The sequence below is a fragment of the Nannobrachium achirus genome (genome assembly GCF_963921795.1).
Source record: "Nannobrachium achirus genome assembly, chromosome: 23".
Classification (NCBI taxonomy): Eukaryota; Metazoa; Chordata; class Actinopteri; order Myctophiformes; family Myctophidae; genus Nannobrachium; species Nannobrachium achirus.
In genome coordinates this window covers 36,553,189-36,573,366 of record NC_137830.1, presented here as the reverse complement: position 1 = coordinate 36,573,366, position 20,178 = coordinate 36,553,189, and the positions used below count along the sequence as shown (strand labels likewise).

The window sequence follows — 20,178 nt, the reverse complement described above, 5'->3', positions numbered from 1 at the left end:
TGAGGAGCGAGAGAGGGAGGAGGAGGAGGAGGGGTTGACGCAAGAGAGGGATGAAGGAGATAAAGAGGTGACAGGATAAAAGGAATTAAGGTAAGGCGACAAGGAGGGAAGGAGAGGGCCAATAGGAAGGAAAGGAAGGAAGGAATTAAGGAATGAGCCAAGGATGCGGTGCGAGGGGGGGGGGGGGGGGGGCTGACAGGATGGAGTGAGGAGAGGAGATGGGCGACAGGAAGATGAATGGAGAGAACATTGAACGCCCGGCCAAGATGAAAAGACAGAGAGGGAAAGAAAGAAGAGGGGGGAAAAGAGAGTGGGGAGAGTGGGGGGGAGGGACTGGGTTGGTCTAAGAATAGCAGGCAGGGTGCACACACCCTTACAGGCCTGTACTTTTTATTTTATTTCAACAATCTCTGAGTTAAATGAACATTGTGTAATGTGTTTGTAACCCATGTGAACTATAGGGTCACTAAGAATGCACCTATTTATGTGGTTTAGAGGTGTAATGGCATTTCGTTTCCACTAGAGGGTGCACTACACTGCACTACTACTGTCTCTGTAATTCATGGTGTAGAAGTAGAGAATTGCATTATGGGTACTTCCTCTTTAGAGATCGTTGACATTGAATGAAGGCCAGAGAGATTCTTCTCTGATAAACTTGGTATGAAATACACCAGAAACACACCACTAAATAATATTTCATGGTTGAATATTTCAGTATGATATGATAGCTAATAAGCACTTCTCTTATTAGAGTCCCTGTGATCCTGGAGGAAAAACGAATTCAGGCAAACTTTGTTTGTTGTGAACCCTGGTGAGTGAAGCTGTGTATTTCACTGGGCCTCAAGCCTGCTGTTATTGTAGCTATTTCTCACATGTTTGTATGCATTGAGCCTGAAACCTTTCTTATAAACCAATCAGGGGTTTGATACTATTGTGTCTGATGTTTGAATATACTCTGGTGCACTCTGTATCACTGTATTATTGGGTTAGAAGCTAATAGATGCTAACCGCGAATTAGCATCTATGCTAACTGAAAACACATTGGGTCTTGCAACATGCAGTAGCATGCTGAAACACTACTAGTGTATTCTATATATATGGTGTTTACATCAAAACCCTATGGTTTGAGTGGATTAAGTCCATTTCATGTTTGTAGTAGCCACAACTACATTGTATTTGTACAAGTTGAATAATATGAGTACATTTGTCCATTTGTTGAATAAGTTAATTATTAAATTCATGATTAAAGGGCATTACACTAATTTTGGAGTATTAAAAGGATAAAAAGGTTTAAAAGGAATTACATTTTATGTTTAAAAGGTGAAGATAAGAATTTCATTGTAAATAATTAATGCATTACAGTATGCTGTTTAATTTCATTTAATGTATTTCTGTGGTCAATGGTTATACATGATTTCATTGTACTTGAAGCATATCCTTACTCATTGGTTATGTGTTGAAAGGGATTAAGAAGAAATGAGTTAATGATACCAACTCACAAGAAACTATTCTCATAAGAACATAGATTAATTTGGTATTCTGCACTTTGTGTAGATTGGTTTTTTGACAACCCCAGAAAACTACAAGTCTGAATTCTGTTGATGGATGGCGAGCTACCTAAGTGACATCTGTGGACGGTTGGGAGCGGTGTGGCCAGCCGCATGACCGCTGCAGAGGAACCTGTTGGATTCGACCTACGGAAACAGATAAGATCTGAAGCTGCTACCTCTGCCCGAGGAGCAGTGCCCTCACATTTACACTGACGCCTCGCGCCCGAGGTATCCCTTTTCCCCACTGCACTCACATGGGGAACTGAACTTAGAGAACTGAACTGAACCGAATAAGGAACCTGAACTAGCATATTCTGAATCCCTCTCAAAGGGAACCCTCTCAAAGGGAACACTAAGAGAAACCCTACCAGGGTACTTTAAGGTTAAAGGGTTTTAACACCCTATGGACACTTTATTTTCTATTTTTATTTTAAGAGCTCTCTTTGTTGTTTTCCATACGCAGCGCTGCTACTGTACATATTGCCACTGTTGTGCACAATATCATTTTGTTGTTGATGTTTATTGCTTGACTACTGTTGCTGTTGGAGGCAATAAAACCAAGTCAAGTCTGTTCAACTCAATTCTAACTCTGTGGGTTATTTTAAGGGCAACCACCACCGAACCTAGGTAGATGTCTAGCGCCTCTCGTCCTCTGTCATCGGGGTGGGATAGGGGGCGCTACACAAAAGTGGCGAGCGTAGCCAGGAGTGGTTTGAAGCTCCTTTTGACCTTTTCACTTGAAAGTTGAACAGATTGACACTTTTATTGCATTCCTTGGTGAATACTGATACCATAGACATGGATGTGATTCAAACTGAAAACGTTAAAATACCTAATTCCGTCATAGTAAGCGGAGTAATTGGTGATGACACAGAAGTTGTTGAACATTTAGAGCATTTTGGTGCTATTGAAAGGGTATTAGATGTACCCACTGTTTCAGGGAAGCCTAGAACCACAATCATTGTGGAATTCAAAACTGGTGAACCAATTGAGTCGCTAAAAGATCAGTTACCTTGCAACACATCTAGTCGGCAACCAGATATTGTCTACCACATTCAGCTTTTGTCAGAGTGGTACACTGCTAACAGAAGCTCAAGCTTAACTGATACTTACTTAGCTGATCTTAAGGGCATTGCTATGCTAAGTGGGGCAGACTTTGAGAAGGTTTTACTTGAGGAATTGGCTAAAATCCAAAAGTCAACTAAAAGTAATACCACTGAACCAGAACCAGATGTATCTGTAATTAACCAGGAAAAACAGTCTGCTATTAGCACAACCCAAGCTGAACCATCAGCTAGCGACAAAGACAATCCTATAAAAATAGGCTCTTTGACTGACTCTCATGAACATGACTCACTCCAGTACACTTCCCTAGGTGCAGGAGCATCCTCCCTACATAGGAAGCGTGCCTTGTACGTACCCCCTGAACAGCTCACCACACCTGAAGTCCAAAAGGTAGTGGTTGAGCACATCATTAAGAGCAATGACATGCCTTCGCAGTGGCATGGTCCTGCTAAACTTAGACCTTTCTCAGGAAAAACCCCATCTCCAAATTTTGAGTCTGATTATGATACATGGCGCAGCAATGTAGAGTTCCATCTCACCGACGGCGCAATGTCTGACAAACATACAGTCCGAAGAATAGTGGAGAGTCTTCTTCCACCTGCTGCCAATATTGTAAAGCACCTCGGTAATAAGGCTACTCCTCATGACTATCTCCTCCTACTCGACTCAGCGTATGGCACCGTCGATGATGGAGACGAGCTTTTCGCTAAATTCCTGCACATTAATCAGGACTGCCCCGAAAAGCCTTCAGCTTATTTGCAGCGATTACAGACAGCACTCAGTAAAGTTGTTAAAAGAGGTGGCATTGCTGCTAGTGATTCAGAACGCCAGCTGCTTAAACAATTCTGTAGAGGTTGTTGGAGCAACGATTTAATTGCCAACCTCCAGCTCGAGCATAAAATCAAACATGATCCACCCTCATTCTCTGAGTTGCTTCTTATGCTACGTACTGAAGAGGACAAGCAAGCTGCTAAGTCCAGCCGAATGAAACAACATTTGGGCATCCATAAGACCAAAGCCCAGTCAAACTCACTCAAAGTGGGAGAGTATGGCATTGATGATACTGACACTACGGGAGATGGCACTATTCCCTTAAATGCCCAAAACATTGAAAAACAACTTGCAGAGTTACAATCCCAAATGGTTTCTCTGAAAGCAGCACTTAGTACAGGTTCAAACCAGACATCTGCTAAGCCAAAGAAAAAGTTTACACCCAAGACCTCCACTGAGGTGAAGAGCTCACCCACCGCCACCGGTGAGTCCTCGAAAGTTGTCACCAAGAAGCCTCGACCAGGGTATTGTTTCAACTGTGGTGAAAATGGACATATTAAGCCCTCCTGCCCCAACGAAGCAAACCCAGAACTAGTCGCGGCGAAGAACAAAGAATTCAAACAAAAGCAAATGGCTTGGGAGGAACAAAATCAGCAAAATTTAAACTGACATCAGTTCCTGACGAGGGACAGACAGGAACTGAAACGAACAAATGTCCCAAAACTCAGACTAAGGCATCCATTCAGTCTCATGATGTAAACTGCCAGGTTAAGCTACCTATACCTAAGGGGCTTGTAGGACAGAAGTATACTGCTAATGTCACTGTGGCGGGAGTCAACTGTAATTGTCTCCTTGACACTGGGTCACAAGTGACCACTATCTCTGCTTCGTTCTACAAAAGTAATCTGTCAGAGACACCCATCCAACCCATTGATGCCTTAGAGGTTGAAGGAGCTAATGGTCAAAATGTCCCATACTTAGGCTATGTGCCCCTCAGCCTTAAGTTCCCCAAGAACTTTATCGAAACCGAGCCTGAAGTTTCTACCTTAGCGTTAGTAATCCCTGACTTACGCAGTAGCTTTGACTTACCTGTACTAATTGGAACCAATGCACTGGATGTGCTGTACGATGAACACTGTGATGGTAAAAACCCAAACGACTTGTCAACTGTCTATGGCTATAGACAGATCCTCCGTACGCTTAAGCTCAGGAATGAGGTCAGCTCTACAGGGAAGATGGGCTTAATGACTCTCAAATGCAAATTGCAGCAAGTAATACCTGCTAAGGAGAGAGTCATCTTGGAGGGCTATGTTAAAGCCGACACCCCCTGTGAATGCGCAGTTGTCGAACAGCCTGCCGAATCAACTTTGCCTGGTGGAATCCTTGTAGAGAGCTGCCTTGTTACCTTGCCTAAGCAGAGTCCTTTCAAATTACCTGTATGGGTCAGGAATGAAACTGAGCATGACATAACACTTCCCGCTACCTGTGTCATTGCAGAGCTTCATACTCCCGATAAAATCTACAACTTACCTGCTTCAACCAAAAAGGCTGATCCTGTGACATGTTGCCCTGTTACTGCCCAGTCAGTTGATGAACCTGCCAAGACAAAACTGACATTTGACTTCAGTGATTCCCTTCTTTCAAAAGAATGGCAGGACAGAGTAACACAGAGTTTAACAGCTTATGCTGATGTTTTTGCCCAGCATGATCTGGATTTCGGACATTCGTCCAAAGTGAAACATCACATAAATCTAAAAGATGAAACTCCCTTTAAACAAAGGTCCAGACCAATTCACCCAAACGATTATGAAGCAGTGAGGAAACACCTGCAAACACTCCTAGAGGCAGGAGTGATTCGCGAATCAGAATCCCCCTACTCCTCACCAATCGTGGTGGTTAAAAAGAAAAATGGTGACGTACGTCTATGCATCGACTATCGCAAGCTCAATTCCTTGACAATACGCGATGCATATGCACTTCCCAATTTGGAAGAGACTTTCTCAGCCCTTGCAGGATCAAAGTGGTTCTCCGTAATGGACCTAAAGTCTGGTTATTACCAGCTAGAAATGGAGGAACGTGACAAGCCAAAGACCGCCTTCGTATGTCCCTTGGGGTTCTACGAATTCAACCGCATGCCCCAGGGCATTACCAATGCGCCCAGTACTTTCCAGCGGTTAATGGAGCGATGTATGGGAAATCTTAATCTCAAGGAAGTACTGGTCTTCTTGGACGATGTTATTGTCTTCTCGAGTACATTAGAAGAGCACGAAACAAGGCTTCTCCATGTCCTCCAGCAGTTGAGAGAATATGGGTTGAAACTATCCCCAACCAAGTGCCGTTTCTTCCAGAGCTCAGTCCGTTATCTAGGTCACATTGTTTCCAGCAAAGGGGTAGAGACCGACCCTGAGAAGGTCAGTGCCCTCCGCACCTGGCCGAAACCCCAAACACTCAGTGATCTTAAATCTTTCTTAGGCTTTGCCGGGTACTATCGCCGGTACGTGAAAAACTATTCCAAGATAGTAAAGCCTTTGAATGATCTGACCGGAGGCTACCCACCGTACAGGAAAGGTCATAAAGTAAAGCCTTGTCCCGGGAAATACTTTAACCCCAAAGAACCCCTTACCCAACGGTGGACTCCTGCCTGCCAGGAAGCCTTTGAGGCAATCATAGACAAACTCACCACAGCGCCAGTACTTGGATTCGCTAATGCAGCATTACCGTATATTCTCCACACGGATGCAAGCACATTTGGTCTAGGGGCTGCCCTATATCAAGAACAAGATGGCGAGATGCGAGTTATCGCCTACGCTAGCCGAGGACTCTCATCTAGTGAAAAGAGGTACCCAGCTCATAAGCTAGAGTTTCTAGCCATGAAGTGGTCGATTGTGGAGAAATTTCAAGACTACCTTTACGGGAACACGTTCACGGTAGTAACCGATAATAACCCATTGACATACGTCTTGAAGTCCGCCAAACTGGATGCTGCTAGTTACCGATGGTTGGCTGCTCTTTCCACCTTCGACTTCAACATCAAGTATCGGGCTGGCAAAAGCAACCAGGACGCAGACGGCCTTTCAAGACGGCCTCAAGATACTCTGGTCGATGATGATGCCTCCCTTGAGGAACAGGAGCGAATCAAACAATTTGCTTCTCACCATCTATCTTCATCTCCCGACCAACATGATCTACCTGCTGACCCCATTAATGTCCTGTGCCACCGCCATCTACTAAGTGAAGCAGACGACAACCTACCTTCTATCACCTTGGTAGAGTCCCTTGCTCTTACTGCTGATGCGGTACCAGACATATATGGCGATGAGGAGACACAAGGTTGTTCCACTATACCTACCTACAGCGAGGAAGAACTCCAACAATATCAGCGGTCTGACCCAGACATTGGACATGTCATTAACCTGCTGGAAGCTGGAGATGAAGCCAACTCCAACCTCAACCCTGACTCCCTAGAGTTGAAGTTGATGCTAAAGGAGTGGAAACGTCTGGAATTGAGAGATGGTCTTCTCTATAGAACTCGCAAATCGGAAGGTGAAACCACCTACCAGTTAGTGGCACCTAAGTCCCTACGATCCACCATTCTCACGTGCCTCCACGATGATATGGGGCATATGGGTTTGGAACGAACTCTCGACCTAGTCCGGTCAAGGTTTTATTGGCCTAAAATGGCTGCAGAAGTGGAGAAAAAGATCAAGTCATGTGGCCGTTGTGTCCGAAGGAAAACACCACCTGAAAAGTCAGCCCCGCTTGTGAACATCAACACAACGCGACCCATGGAACTAGTATGCATGGATTATCTATCCCTGGAGCCTGACAGTCATAATACCAAAGATATCTTGGTAATAACTGATCACTTTACCAAGTACGCTGTCGCTATACCAACAAAAGATCAAAAGGCTACGACAGTCGCAAAGAGTCTTTGGGAGCAGTTCTTCGTGCATTACGGTTTTCCGGAACGTCTTTTAAGTGACCAAGGCAGGGATTTCGAGTCTCAACTCATCAAAGAGCTCTGCGTCCTTGCTGGTATCACAAAAGTACGAACAAGTCCCTACCACCCAAGAGGAAACCCGGTGGAGAGGTTCAATCGAACTCTTCTCGGCATGTTAGGTACCTTAAGAGAAAAGGATAAAACTCACTGGCGTGATTATGTAAAACCCCTAACCCATGCCTATAATTGCACCAAGAACGATGTGACCGGGTTCAGCCCGTATGAGTTGTTGTTTGGGCGCCAGCCTAGGCTACCAGTGGATATTGTGTTCTGCTTACCTGTTAGAAATGGCTCTCCTAAATCTCACTCCCAGTATGTGAAAAGCCTGAAAGCTCGTCTGCAGGAGAGTTATGAGATTGCCACCAGGAATTCTAAAAAGGTTGCTGACCGAAACAAACGCCGCTTTGACAAGAATGTAAGAGAGTCAACCTTGGAGGAAGGTGACCAAGTGCTAGTACGGAGCTTGCGCTTGCGAAACAAACACAAACTTGCAGATAAGTGGGAATCTACTATCTACAAAGTTCTTAAAAAATTGGGAGACTTACCTGTGTATACAGTACAGCCCATGGATGGAAACGGTCCCAACCGAACCCTACATAGGGATCTCTTACTCCCTTGTGGTGACCTAATAGAACCAGAGGAAATTGAACAGGCCAAACCAAAGGTTCCCCGGCCAAGAACCAGGCGTAGTCAACCTCCTCTCCCTGAGGAACAACCCTCTGATTCTGAGGATGACTCTGAAGGTTTCTGTCCTGACCAGTTGTCAGTTATACCTGGAGAACCAGTTGTTGAAACTTACACAATCCCTAGAAGACAGCGACAAACTGTTACTCCAGCAGAGGAGAGTAACCGCTTACCGACCATGCCAGTTAACTCCTCGACCTCCCAGCCTCAGGACGAGCCAGATGTGGGCGGTTCTGCTGAGTTGTCTACTGAAACCGATGAAGCTCCACCTGAGACGCTTGATGGAGAGGAGCCAGAGATTATGGTCGAGCAACTTCCTGCTGAAGAGGAGGATAACTTACCGGATGTGACAAATGAAATCCCAGCTCCTGATGAGGACAACGATGATGAATCAGTAGATGAAATCCCAGCTCCTGCTGAGGAAGACAATGACGACTCAGCAAGTGAAACTCCAGCTGATGCTGAGAACGTCAATGATGTATCTTCTATCCCAGAGGATGAAGAAGTTGAAGTTCAACAAAACACTGAGGTGGAAGTTGAACTGACCTCTGAGACAACAAGCACAGAAGATGGAAATCCACCCATTACAGATGGAGAAACTAATGACTCTACACGTAAATCTGACCGACCACGTAAACCCCCTGACCGTTTTCACTACCTTCAGTTGGGTAAACCCTTAGTCTCCTTTGCACAGAGTCTCTTAGAGAGTTTTAATCTAGCTCTAGACACTATGACTGAGTATGATGGTTCCTCCATGGACCATAGAGCAACGCATGAAGGGACTCATGCAGAGTCAAGGGGGGAGGGTGTAACCCATGTGAACTATAGGGTCACTAAGAATGCACCTATTTATGTGGTTTAGAGGTGTAATGGCATTTCGTTTCCACTAGAGGGTGCACTACACTGCACTACTACTGTCTCTGTAATTCATGGTGTAGAAGTAGAGAATTGCATTATGGGTACTTCCTCTTTAGAGATCGTTGACATTGAATGAAGGCCAGAGAGATTCTTCTCTGATAAACTTGGTATGAAATACACCAGAAACACACCACTAAATAATATTTCATGGTTGAATATTTCAGTATGATATGATAGCTAATAAGCACTTCTCTTATTAGAGTCCCTGTGATCCTGGAGGAAAAACGAATTCAGGCAAACTTTGTTTGTTGTGAACCCTGGTGAGTGAAGCTGTGTATTTCACTGGGCCTCAAGCCTGCTGTTATTGTAGCTATTTCTCACATGTTTGTATGCATTGAGCCTGAAACCTTTCTTATAAACCAATCAGGGGTTTGATACTATTGTGTCTGATGTTTGAATATACTCTGGTGCACTCTGTATCACTGTATTATTGGGTTAGAAGCTAATAGATGCTAACCGCGAATTAGCATCTATGCTAACTGAAAACACATTGGGTCTTGCAACATGCAGTAGCATGCTGAAACACTACTAGTGTATTCTATATATATGGTGTTTACATCAAAACCCTATGGTTTGAGTGGATTAAGTCCATTTCATGTTTGTAGTAGCCACAACTACATTGTATTTGTACAAGTTGAATAATATGAGTACATTTGTCCATTTGTTGAATAAGTTAATTATTAAATTCATGATTAAAGGGCATTACACTAATTTTGGAGTATTAAAAGGATAAAAAGGTTTAAAAGGAATTACATTTTATGTTTAAAAGGTGAAGATAAGAATTTCATTGTAAATAATTAATGCATTACAGTATGCTGTTTAATTTCATTTAATGTATTTCTGTGGTCAATGGTTATACATGATTTCATTGTACTTGAAGCATATCCTTACTCATTGGTTATGTGTTGAAAGGGATTAAGAAGAAATGAGTTAATGATACCAACTCACAAGAAACTATTCTCATAAGAACATAGATTAATTTGGTATTCTGCACTTTGTGTAGATTGGTTTTTTGACAACCCCAGAAAACTACAAGTCTGAATTCTGTTGATGGATGGCGAGCTACCTAAGTGACATCTGTGGACGGTTGGGAGCGGTGTGGCCAGCCGCATGACCGCTGCAGAGGAACCTGTTGGATTCGACCTACGGAAACAGATAAGATCTGAAGCTGCTACCTCTGCCCGAGGAGCAGTGCCCTCACATTTACACTGACGCCTCGCGCCCGAGGTATCCCTTTTCCCCACTGCACTCACATGGGGAACTGAACTTAGAGAACTGAACTGAACCGAATAAGGAACCTGAACTAGCATATTCTGAATCCCTCTCAAAGGGAACCCTCTCAAAGGGAACACTAAGAGAAACCCTACCAGGGTACTTTAAGGTTAAAGGGTTTTAACACCCTATGGACACTTTATTTTCTATTTTTATTTTAAGAGCTCTCTTTGTTGTTTTCCATACGCAGCGCTGCTACTGTACATATTGCCACTGTTGTGCACAATATCATTTTGTTGTTGATGTTTATTGCTTGACTACTGTTGCTGTTGGAGGCAATAAAACCAAGTCAAGTCTGTTCAACTCAATTCTAACTCTGTGGGTTATTTTAAGGGCAACCACCACCGAACCTAGGTAGATGTCTAGCGCCTCTCGTCCTCTGTCATCGGGGTGGGATAGGGGGCGCTACATGTTCATTTGTACTGAGGTTTCTGGTAGAATGACACAAACAAACAAACAAACAAACAAGCGCACACACACTCCTAAGTGACAGGTGGAGGACAAAAGTAAGACAGAGCTTGTCCGCACACTGGACCAAAAGCTCCAAAGGTTTTTACATTTATTTTTGGACGACGGTGGAAGAAAGATAAATATGACAACTTTTGGAGCACAATAATCCTGTGTGCATTATAGAGCTTTTCTTTTATTCAGGGAGAATGAGTGCACTGTGTTCAAAGCGCTGTGTTCAGAGCGCTGTGGGAGGCCCAGGCTGAGGAGAAGCAGCCATGCATGCAGCAACACTGCAGTGGACCTGCATGTGGGCCTGCTGCTCCTGTGTGTCACTGTTGACTCATCCAAAGTACACAGTCACATCCTCAGTGTTCATTAAAGGAGTAGTTCACCCCCAAAATGATTTTTTCCTCCTATCAATAGGGTTAGCTCGCTCGCCCCTCCAAATGCGGGCTCCGCCTCGACCTCCGCCTCGACCTCCGACTAGTATCACAGCCGCCTCTATTAGCCTCATTCACTTCAATGTAAATACCGCAGATTTTTACACATTCAATATTAATTCAGTTTTGGACCCAGAGCTTCGATATCTCTCACAAAACCGTCAACAAGGCCTGGCATGCATTGGAAAAATATGTAGGCCTACACGACGGATGGAGACACAAATGCATGTTGTCTCGATGTCTCCCACAGGCTGGGAATGGCTGAGCTGCTGAGACCCCTGCCCAAAAATGTATTCATAATCTTAAAAGGCTATGGGGCAATGGTCCAGAAGGAGAAAACGCACTCACTCACTCATGCACGCACGCACGCACGCACACACGCGCGCACGCACGCACGCACACAAACACACCACAAATTCACTCTGAAATGCACACACACAACCTCCAATTTATTCTGAAATGAATACACACACACAACTCCTGGATTCACTCTAAAATGCACACACACAAATCCTCAGAATCAGTCGGAGGGGAAATACAGACACACAAGCAACTTACAATTTAATCTGATGATGCCATAACACACACACACACACGCGCGCGCGCACACGCACACACCACAGTGTTCATTTATGCATTTGTACAGAGCTTGACTCTGCAATCCATATTTCATGTCCTGTACCCGGGGTTGGACCTCGGTCCGCTGTAAGAGAGAGCACATTTCTGCCTCTCCTCCTCCAAGACTGATTCCCAGAGGCAGGTGCTACTTTCTGGCGATGCGATGCGAGAGTGTGGTATAGCCAACACCAACTCAGGAACCCCAGGGCCCTGAACCCCTGAATCGCTGCCCTCCACACTCTGCTGTCTAGCATCAGGGTCTTGAGCTCTGCGGTGTTGCTAGCTAAGCTGACGCGCCACACTGTGTCTTCGTGGCTGGTGAACCTTTCTCCTTTCCTCGCTGTGCCCTGGGTTCCGCTGAGTCAGTTTGTTTGCCACTATATAGTTCCGGGTGCCTGACAGTGCCCTGCCAGATTTCCACATTCTCCTCGTCCCACGCAAGGCATGCCAGGCAAGTGCCCTCCACACCTTCCTGTTCTGTCAAAGTGTTTGATCTTACAGTGACAGTTGGACATACGGGGTGTCTGCACGACAGCGACAACATTCTCCTGGCTCTGCATTAGGGATGGGACTATATGAACATTTCATATCACGTTATTGTGACAAAAGAACTCGCGATTTATGATATCGCGATAATCAAAATCCTTTATCCTGGGGCAGAACATTTAATATAGAGTGAAAAAAAGACTGTATCAAGTACGTGTATATAAGTACTTTTTACCAATTCTAGAGGGTTTAATGGTACCGGATATGAAGCTCGGCAAATAAAAGGTGAATTGATCCCAGTGCATGATGACAGAGGACGATATCACAAAAAGTGTAATCTCCATCGTGAGTGTTTTTTTTATCACATAATGATAATATCGCTTATCGTTCCATCCCTACTCTGCATTGTGTGCAGTGCAGCCAGCATACATCCAAACTTCATTCAGTGCATTCAGTGCAAAGAAGCCAGTAAAGGTCCAACATTCATCCAATGCACAGATGTGCAGCCTACCAGAGAGATGCTTATCCAGGCTGGTGGAGTCAAACATTCAAAGGAGAGACACTAGAGCAGCTCGGACAATTAAAGCCTTTTATTTAGGTGCTAGTACAAACAAATAATGACTGATGTTTCGATGCTGCATCTTCCTCAGTCAGCAGTGGCATCGAAACGTCAGTCATTATTTTCCTAAACAAAAGGCTTTAATTGTCCGAGCTGCTCCAGTATGTCTCTCTCTCCTTTGCACCACTCCCGTGACGCACCCGACTAGCCGTATAGGCTGAGGCGCGCCGTAGAATCCCTTTGGCTAAAACATTCATCTGACCACAACATCCTGACTACTATGACCCTTAAAGCCTTCTGCTATTCTATACCTTACATTATGGGGGGGACAGGGCGCTGGGCGTGTGCACGTGTTCATGTCAGAGATTCCACGCTTCTGTGTGCATGGAATTCTGAATGCTGACTTGCAGAGGCTTATTTATTTTCTGTGTATGTGTGACCTCAAGGGCTGTGTGCATGCATGTGTGCATGTCTGTCTGTCTGTCTGTGTGTGTGTGTGTGTGTGTGTGTGTGTGTGTGTGTGTGTGTGTGTGTGTGTGTGTGTGTTTCTCCCTCACCAGGCCTATGAGCGCCCTCTGCTGGTGATCCTCTTCTTGAAACAGAGGGACCAGCTTCTTATCTAGAACACAGCAGAGAACATATCACATCGTCACTCTTAAATACACCTTAATTCTTAGAAATTTCAAATTGGGTATTTTTAGCTACTTTTTAGAAAGTAGTTAGGTTTTTTAAACCACGTATGGTGTTCTTAAATCAACTCTTTAGGCAGTTATACATTTTATTCTGTATGTTGTTATGTTTGTGTGGTGGTTGTTTTTTTATGTGGAGACTAGCAGTCGAATGAAGTCGACAGACGGCTACTATGGTGCTAAAAATAGAATTTTTCAACATGTAAACAATTATGACAATAATTGCAATTATGTCAAATAATTGCGATTAGACAATTATGTAATAATTGTGACAGTCCTAAGGGAACCCTCAAAGTCGATTTATGGTGGCAGTAAATTAGTTAACAAAATCAATAACAAAAAAAAACAATGCATAGCCATTTTTTCCAGGACGTTCCAGGACCCTTGATCAATTCCAAAACCTTTCCAGTACAGGAAAAACATTTTTCTAATTTCAAAATATTTCCAGGAATTTCATGACCGCGGGAACCCTGAGCTTGGCTACTTTGTAGGCCAACATTGTGTAACATGGGCAGTAACTGGGAGCCAATGGAGGGAGCGGAGGAGGGGGGGAGACGTAAAATGTTTGTCTGGTTGAAGACCAAGTGTTCTGCGGCATTATGCATGGAGCGGCTTAAGTCAAGTTCACATGCTGGGAGGCCAGTACAAGCTTACAAAGCGTCGCAAAGCAACTGCTAATCTGCAAACTACAGTAGTAAGTAGTAACTAAAGATGTTGAATAAATGTTAACAACGGGTACACATTATAGTGTATTAATATTTTATGCTTTAACTATTGAAAAACAGCAGATATACAAGCTCACAGCGCGGCACCGAGCGCCGCGCTGCGAGCTTGTAGATCTGCTATTTTTGAAAAATCGTGAAAATTAGAATTTGGACCTGTGTCTTTTGAATCCAAGATTTTTTGAAAAACCTATGTTTCTATGTCAGCAATCTGGCCAGCCATCGTCAAAGAAAAGGTCCTTTTCACTTGACTGGAGCTCAGTTAGTCTGTTCTTGAGAGACTACTATGTCAGTGGTTCTCAAACCTTTTCATGTGAAGGACCCCCAAACTGATATTTATTTGGCCAAGGACCCCCATCTCAAAATATTTAGTTCCAGGGACCACTCAGAAGCAAAATTTGAGTTACAAACGTTCGCTTTGAAAATACATATATTCAAAGATTTGCACACATTTTCACAACTTTTTCAAAAATAGCAGATCTACGAGCTCACAGCACGGCACTCGGTGCCGCGCTGTGAGCTTGTATATCTGCTATTTTTCACTGGTTAAAGCATTCAATAATTCTAGGCCTAAATGGGTTAAAAAGTACAACATTTGCCTCTCAGATGTAGTGGAGTAGAAGTATTAAAGTATCAAAAAATGGAAATGATCAAATTTGAGTACAGAACTTGATTAAATGTACTTTTGTTACTTTGCACCTTTAAACACCATGCATTTATTCAAATGAATAAAACTAACAATTAATCTAATAAAAAAAACATAAACAAGCTTAAAAATCACACCTTGTGAACTGAGTGGTGGTCAAATAAAAATAGTCAAATAAAAAGAGTCAAATACATGGATTGCAAGGTTGCTCATGCTCAACAGTGGCGGGAGACAGACGGACGGCCGGACGGACGGACGCATTGTGAGCTTAAATCCAACTATTTTGTGTGTGTGTGTGTGTGTGTGTGTGTGTGTACGCGCGCGCGTGTGCCCTCCTTGCTACGTGTGTGTGTGTGTGTGTGAGAGAGAGAGAGAGAGAGTGTTGAGTGTTCTGCCTGCTCAATAGCGCCCCTCCTTTAACGTGTGTGTGTGTGTGTTTGTGGTCTGTGTGTGTGGTCATGAGAGGTATGACAGGCGACAGACAGACATACACGGCCAGTAACATTGTGAAAGCTGATTACAGGAGTGGCGGTGAGACCACCACTCAAAAAAAACAACATTAAAAACTAATTAAAAAAAATAAGAAAAAAAAGATGCAAACATCTAAACTATAATAACCGTGGCCAACAGAGTAGCCTGGCATTGCCAGACTGATCACGTGGGATCACTCAGAAGTTATCCACGATATCGTGAGACGTTGTGAGTGATCCCAAGTGATTAATCTGGCAATGCCAGGCTAGGGTAGAACCGGCGAGAGTGACAGAAACAAATAGAGCAGGGGTCTTCAATGTGTTCAGCCAAAGGACCCCTTAGTTGAGAGAGAGATGAAGCAGGGACCCCCACAACCTTTTCATATATAGATTCCATATAGTTTCATCGTTTGACAGCACAATCATCAGTGTATTTTGGATTCATGTCAATTTGTCCGTTTTCAGATATATCCACTTGAACCGTCAATACTTAATAAACTTGACCTTTCACTCTATACTTAGTCTGCTCTTTTTCCCCTCTACACCAAAGCTCTTTGCCGAAAATAGCTGATCTACAAGCTCTGCAAGGCGTTGTGAGCTTGTAGATCTTGTGTAGATTTTGGCTAAAGTTCTCAGAATATGGAGGCTAGGGTTCAAGTGGTTAATATAGAAAAAAAGAAAAAAAGCTCTCACACAAAGATTTGGACCCGACCTAACCCGACCCCCTGTAGTAACTCTGAGGACCCCCTCGGGGTCCCGGACCCCCTGTTGAAGACCCCTGAAATAGAGAGAGAGAGAGAGAGAGAGAGAGAGATAAAGAGAGAGTGTAACTCTCTTACATTAGAGCAGCATTCCTAACCTCTCCTCTCTGTGATAAATTAGACTGGAGGCTCTGTTCTGTTCTGCTCTGCTCTATTCTCTGGTGGGACTTCAAGAAATGTGACCCCTCGGCGCAAGAAACACGAACACACACACACACACAGGTTTGTATTACTATACTTGTGAGGACAGCAATATTTTAGGACAGCGATTTTACGAATGTTTTATAGAGCAACGAAGTCATGACGTGACTCGCTCATCCCCCGGTTCATATTTGATACAGTCTGTTTCTAGCAAAAATGTAACTAATTCGGCTAACATTAGTGTTTTCTCACCATCAGTTGATTCTTCATATCCATATGAGTCAAACCGCTAAGGTAATTTTCTTTATGTTTGGAACACAGTTCTTATATGACGCGATATGAAAAAAGTCTATGGGAATTCAGAATGGGGAGAAAAAAACACGAACCAGGTAGGATGTGTAAATGACGTCAAACTTCACTGCTCTATTAATAAAACTACAAGCTTACAACTTGTCATTTCTACAATGAGGATAAAAAACATCCCTGTCCTTATACAAGAGGAGTCACAAATCAACCAAACAGCAGAACTAAACACATTAGATAACCGATCTACAAGCTCAAACGTGTGGCGTCCGCAGCGTGTTGTGAGCTTGTAGATCGGCTATTTTCGGTGCGCGACCCCGTTTTACGACAAAGTATAAATTGGTCAGTTGAATCAGTCACACAGACAGACCGCGGCTGAAAGTGATTAGCAGATGCTGCCCGCACAAAGTTTACAATGGACAACAATGTTTGTATCTTGACTCAAACTAACTTTTTGCCATTTGTATTCCTAAAGGCCCATTCCCACTGGGCCAGATATCAGATAAAAAAATCTCTTTCTCCAGATATTTTTCCATTCAAAGCCATGGTACTGTAGATACAAATAAAAAGAAATATCTGCCACAGATAAGTTCGGGAGAGATTGGACAAGGCAATTAATTCTCTTGAATGCTGCCTTCAGGTATGGCATGGAAAGAGGGCATTTGCATTTCTTCCATAGTACATTTTCCTCTCTCTCTTGTTTTTTTTCTTTTACCATAAAACAACCATTTCTCTTGTGAGGACCAGGAACATCGTCCTCACAACGTCCATTTCTCAAATTCTACTATACCTGTGGGGACGATACACACACACACACACACACGTCGAACCGTTTCCTCGTTTGAAATACCCAACAATCCTTGGAGGACATTTAATGTTCTATTAGAGGCCAAGGCTTTGTGATCTATCACGCACGCGTGTGTGTGTGCGTGCGTGCGTGCGTGTGTGTGTGTGCGCGTGTGTGTGTGTACGGAGCTTTGTGTGACATTACCAAGGCTCCAGGTGTCCACCATAGATAGGACTCTGCAAAAACAAGAGAAAACAAAGAAAAGGTTTTGGTTCACATGAGCGATCATCCTCTCTTTATGCAAACTTTATGTCACGCGATATAAATACACTGCAGCATAGCTGCACTGCTCTGCTGCAGTGCATCTGTCAGGTGGAAACCTTGTACGTCCAATACCATTACCAAAAACAAAATCCAATGTAGGATAGGATAAAATGTAGTTATAATGTATGTACTTATTGCTAATGCTTTGCATTGGTTCTGCATTTATAAAAGTCAAAGACACACTTAATCACTTAAAAAAAAACTGTCGGAAATAGTGATAATAGCAGATCTGCAAGCTCGCCATATCGCGACGTGTCGTGAGCTGTTAACACAACTCGTGCCTCTTAATCTGAAGGTTGCTTGTTGCCTTGGTGACGCGTCGTTTCCTCCGTCGGCTGGCGCTATTATTTTGAAGGGCTGGAAGGGGGTTGTTTTTGTTTTTTTGGATTATCACTTGACGGCAACGATTACGTCATCTAGTCACATGACAGTGTGAGCCCAGAAGAGAATCATGGCTGCGCCCTGCTTTGTGTATTGTTTACACTAGAAGCTGGGCCGCCCTTCGGGCGGCCCAGCGTCTAGTCGGCGACCTGGCCAACTCGGAACAATGTAAATAGGGAATGAATGCCCCGCCCTTTAATGCAAACCCCATTATACCTGTTTTCATAGGACCCATTTTGACCATTTGTCTGCCTGTGTCCATTTATGCCCAAATTGCCCATATATGGAGATATCTGTATCTGTCTGTCTGTCGGTGTCCATTTTATGTCCATATATGGAGATCACTGCAGTTATAGTTCTGGGTCCATTTTATGCCCATATATGCCCATATATGGAGATATCTGTCTATCTGCGTCCATTTTATGCCCATATATGGAGATCTCTGTATCTGTCTGTCTGTGTCCCTTTTATGCCCGTATATGGAGATCTTTGTGATTCTGCATCCATTGTATGCCCATATATGCCATATATGGAGATATCTGTTTATCTGCGTCCATTTTATGCCCATATATGAGATTTCTGTCGCTTTTTCAAACAGATGGTCAAAACGGGTCCTATGACAACAGGTATAATGGGGTTTGCATTAAAGGGGGAACCGGCACTGTGTCTGCAACACAGTCGGAGGCACAGACAGATACAGAGATCTCCATAATGGGAATAAAGGGACACAGACAAACAGATGGAGGAGGAGACAAACTTAATGCAAACCCCATTATACCTGTTGTCATAGGACCCGTTTTGACCATCTGTTTGCCTGTGTCCATTTATGCCCATATATGGAGATATCTGTATCTGTCTGTCTGCATCCACTTTATGCCCATATATGGAGATCTTTGACCATCTGTTTGCCTGTGTCCATTTATGCCCATATATGGAGATATCTGTATTTGTCTGTCTGCATCCATTTTATGCCCATATATGGAGATCTATGCAGACACAGTGCCAGTTCCGGAAAATCCTGATGTCAGACATCAGAATCCGAACCTTTCGTGCTGGTTCCAGAAAATCGTGTATCGGGTCGGGCCGAGCACTGCACTACCTGCTGCGGTGGGGAACGCACGTGCCGAATTTGAAATAGGGAATGAATGCCCCACCCTTTAATGCAAACCCCATGAATGCCCCACCCTTTAATGCAAACCCCAATATACCTGTTGTCATAGGACCCGTTTTGACCATCTGTTTGTCTTTGTCCACTTATGCCCATATATGAAGATCTCTGCACACACCGGTTGCGGAAAACTCTGATGTCAGACTTTATGCCCATATCTGGAGAACGCGCGTGCCGGTGGGAAGAAGGGTTCTCGAGATACGCGGATTACATACATACATACACATTCACAGAGATTTTGTGTTGACTCATGTGGCGTACGTGATGTCAGAGCCTTTTATGAAGTGATGTCACAATGACTCAGCGCTTGCGCCGATTTCCTCCGGAACAGCCTGATGTCAACAATCAGCTCCGCATAAGGAGATTCCGAACGTTTCGCGCCGGTTTCGGAAAACCGCGAGTCGGGTCGGGTCGAGGCCCGGCACTGCACTCCGCGCGGCGGCGGGGAACGCGCGTGCCGAATCTGAAGCCGGTGGGACGAACGGTTCTCGAGATACGCGGATTACAAACAAACAGACAGAGATTTGTCGCATTTATAGATAGATTAGATCTGTCTCAAACTGGCTCAAAATGTCCCTTTTGGAGATAATGAAGTCTCTTTATGGGCCTCTCCATTGACTTAACATGGAGGAGCTTCACTTCGCGTGCACGCCCAACGTGCGTTTTAAACAAATCGCGGACATTACCGATGCGGCCGCGACCGGAGCGACATTAAGTAAGTATTAATACATTTACTGTAAATACAGTAAGATTGACGGTGAGCGCTGTCAACGGCGTCATGTAGTCACCGATTTGAATGACGGTGAGGATTGTCAACAGCAGCAGAACAGTTAAATAGGCAATTCTCAATACATTTTGTCCGAAACTCTTGTACGAAGAAGGGCCCTCATTAAAAAAAGAAAGATATATACTGTATCGTCACTGTCGGGCAGAAACCTCGTATCTCCAAGTTTCAAATTTGTACATTATTTCA

General features: G+C 43.9%; 1 protein-coding gene across 1 annotated transcript in view; it reads right to left on the bottom strand.

Moving 5' to 3' along the window:
• gsap (gamma-secretase activating protein) overlaps positions 1 to 20,178 on the bottom strand; it is a 123,192-nt gene that overhangs the window by 39,325 nt on the left and 63,689 nt on the right. The window contains exons 23-24 of the mRNA XM_080753978.1: positions 17,537 to 17,568; positions 13,371 to 13,432 (exon numbers count right to left, since the gene is read on the bottom strand). Coding sequence (XP_080610104.1) covers positions 13,371 to 13,432; positions 17,537 to 17,568 — 94 coding nt within the window. The remainder of the gene's footprint in view (positions 1 to 13,370; positions 13,433 to 17,536; positions 17,569 to 20,178) is intronic.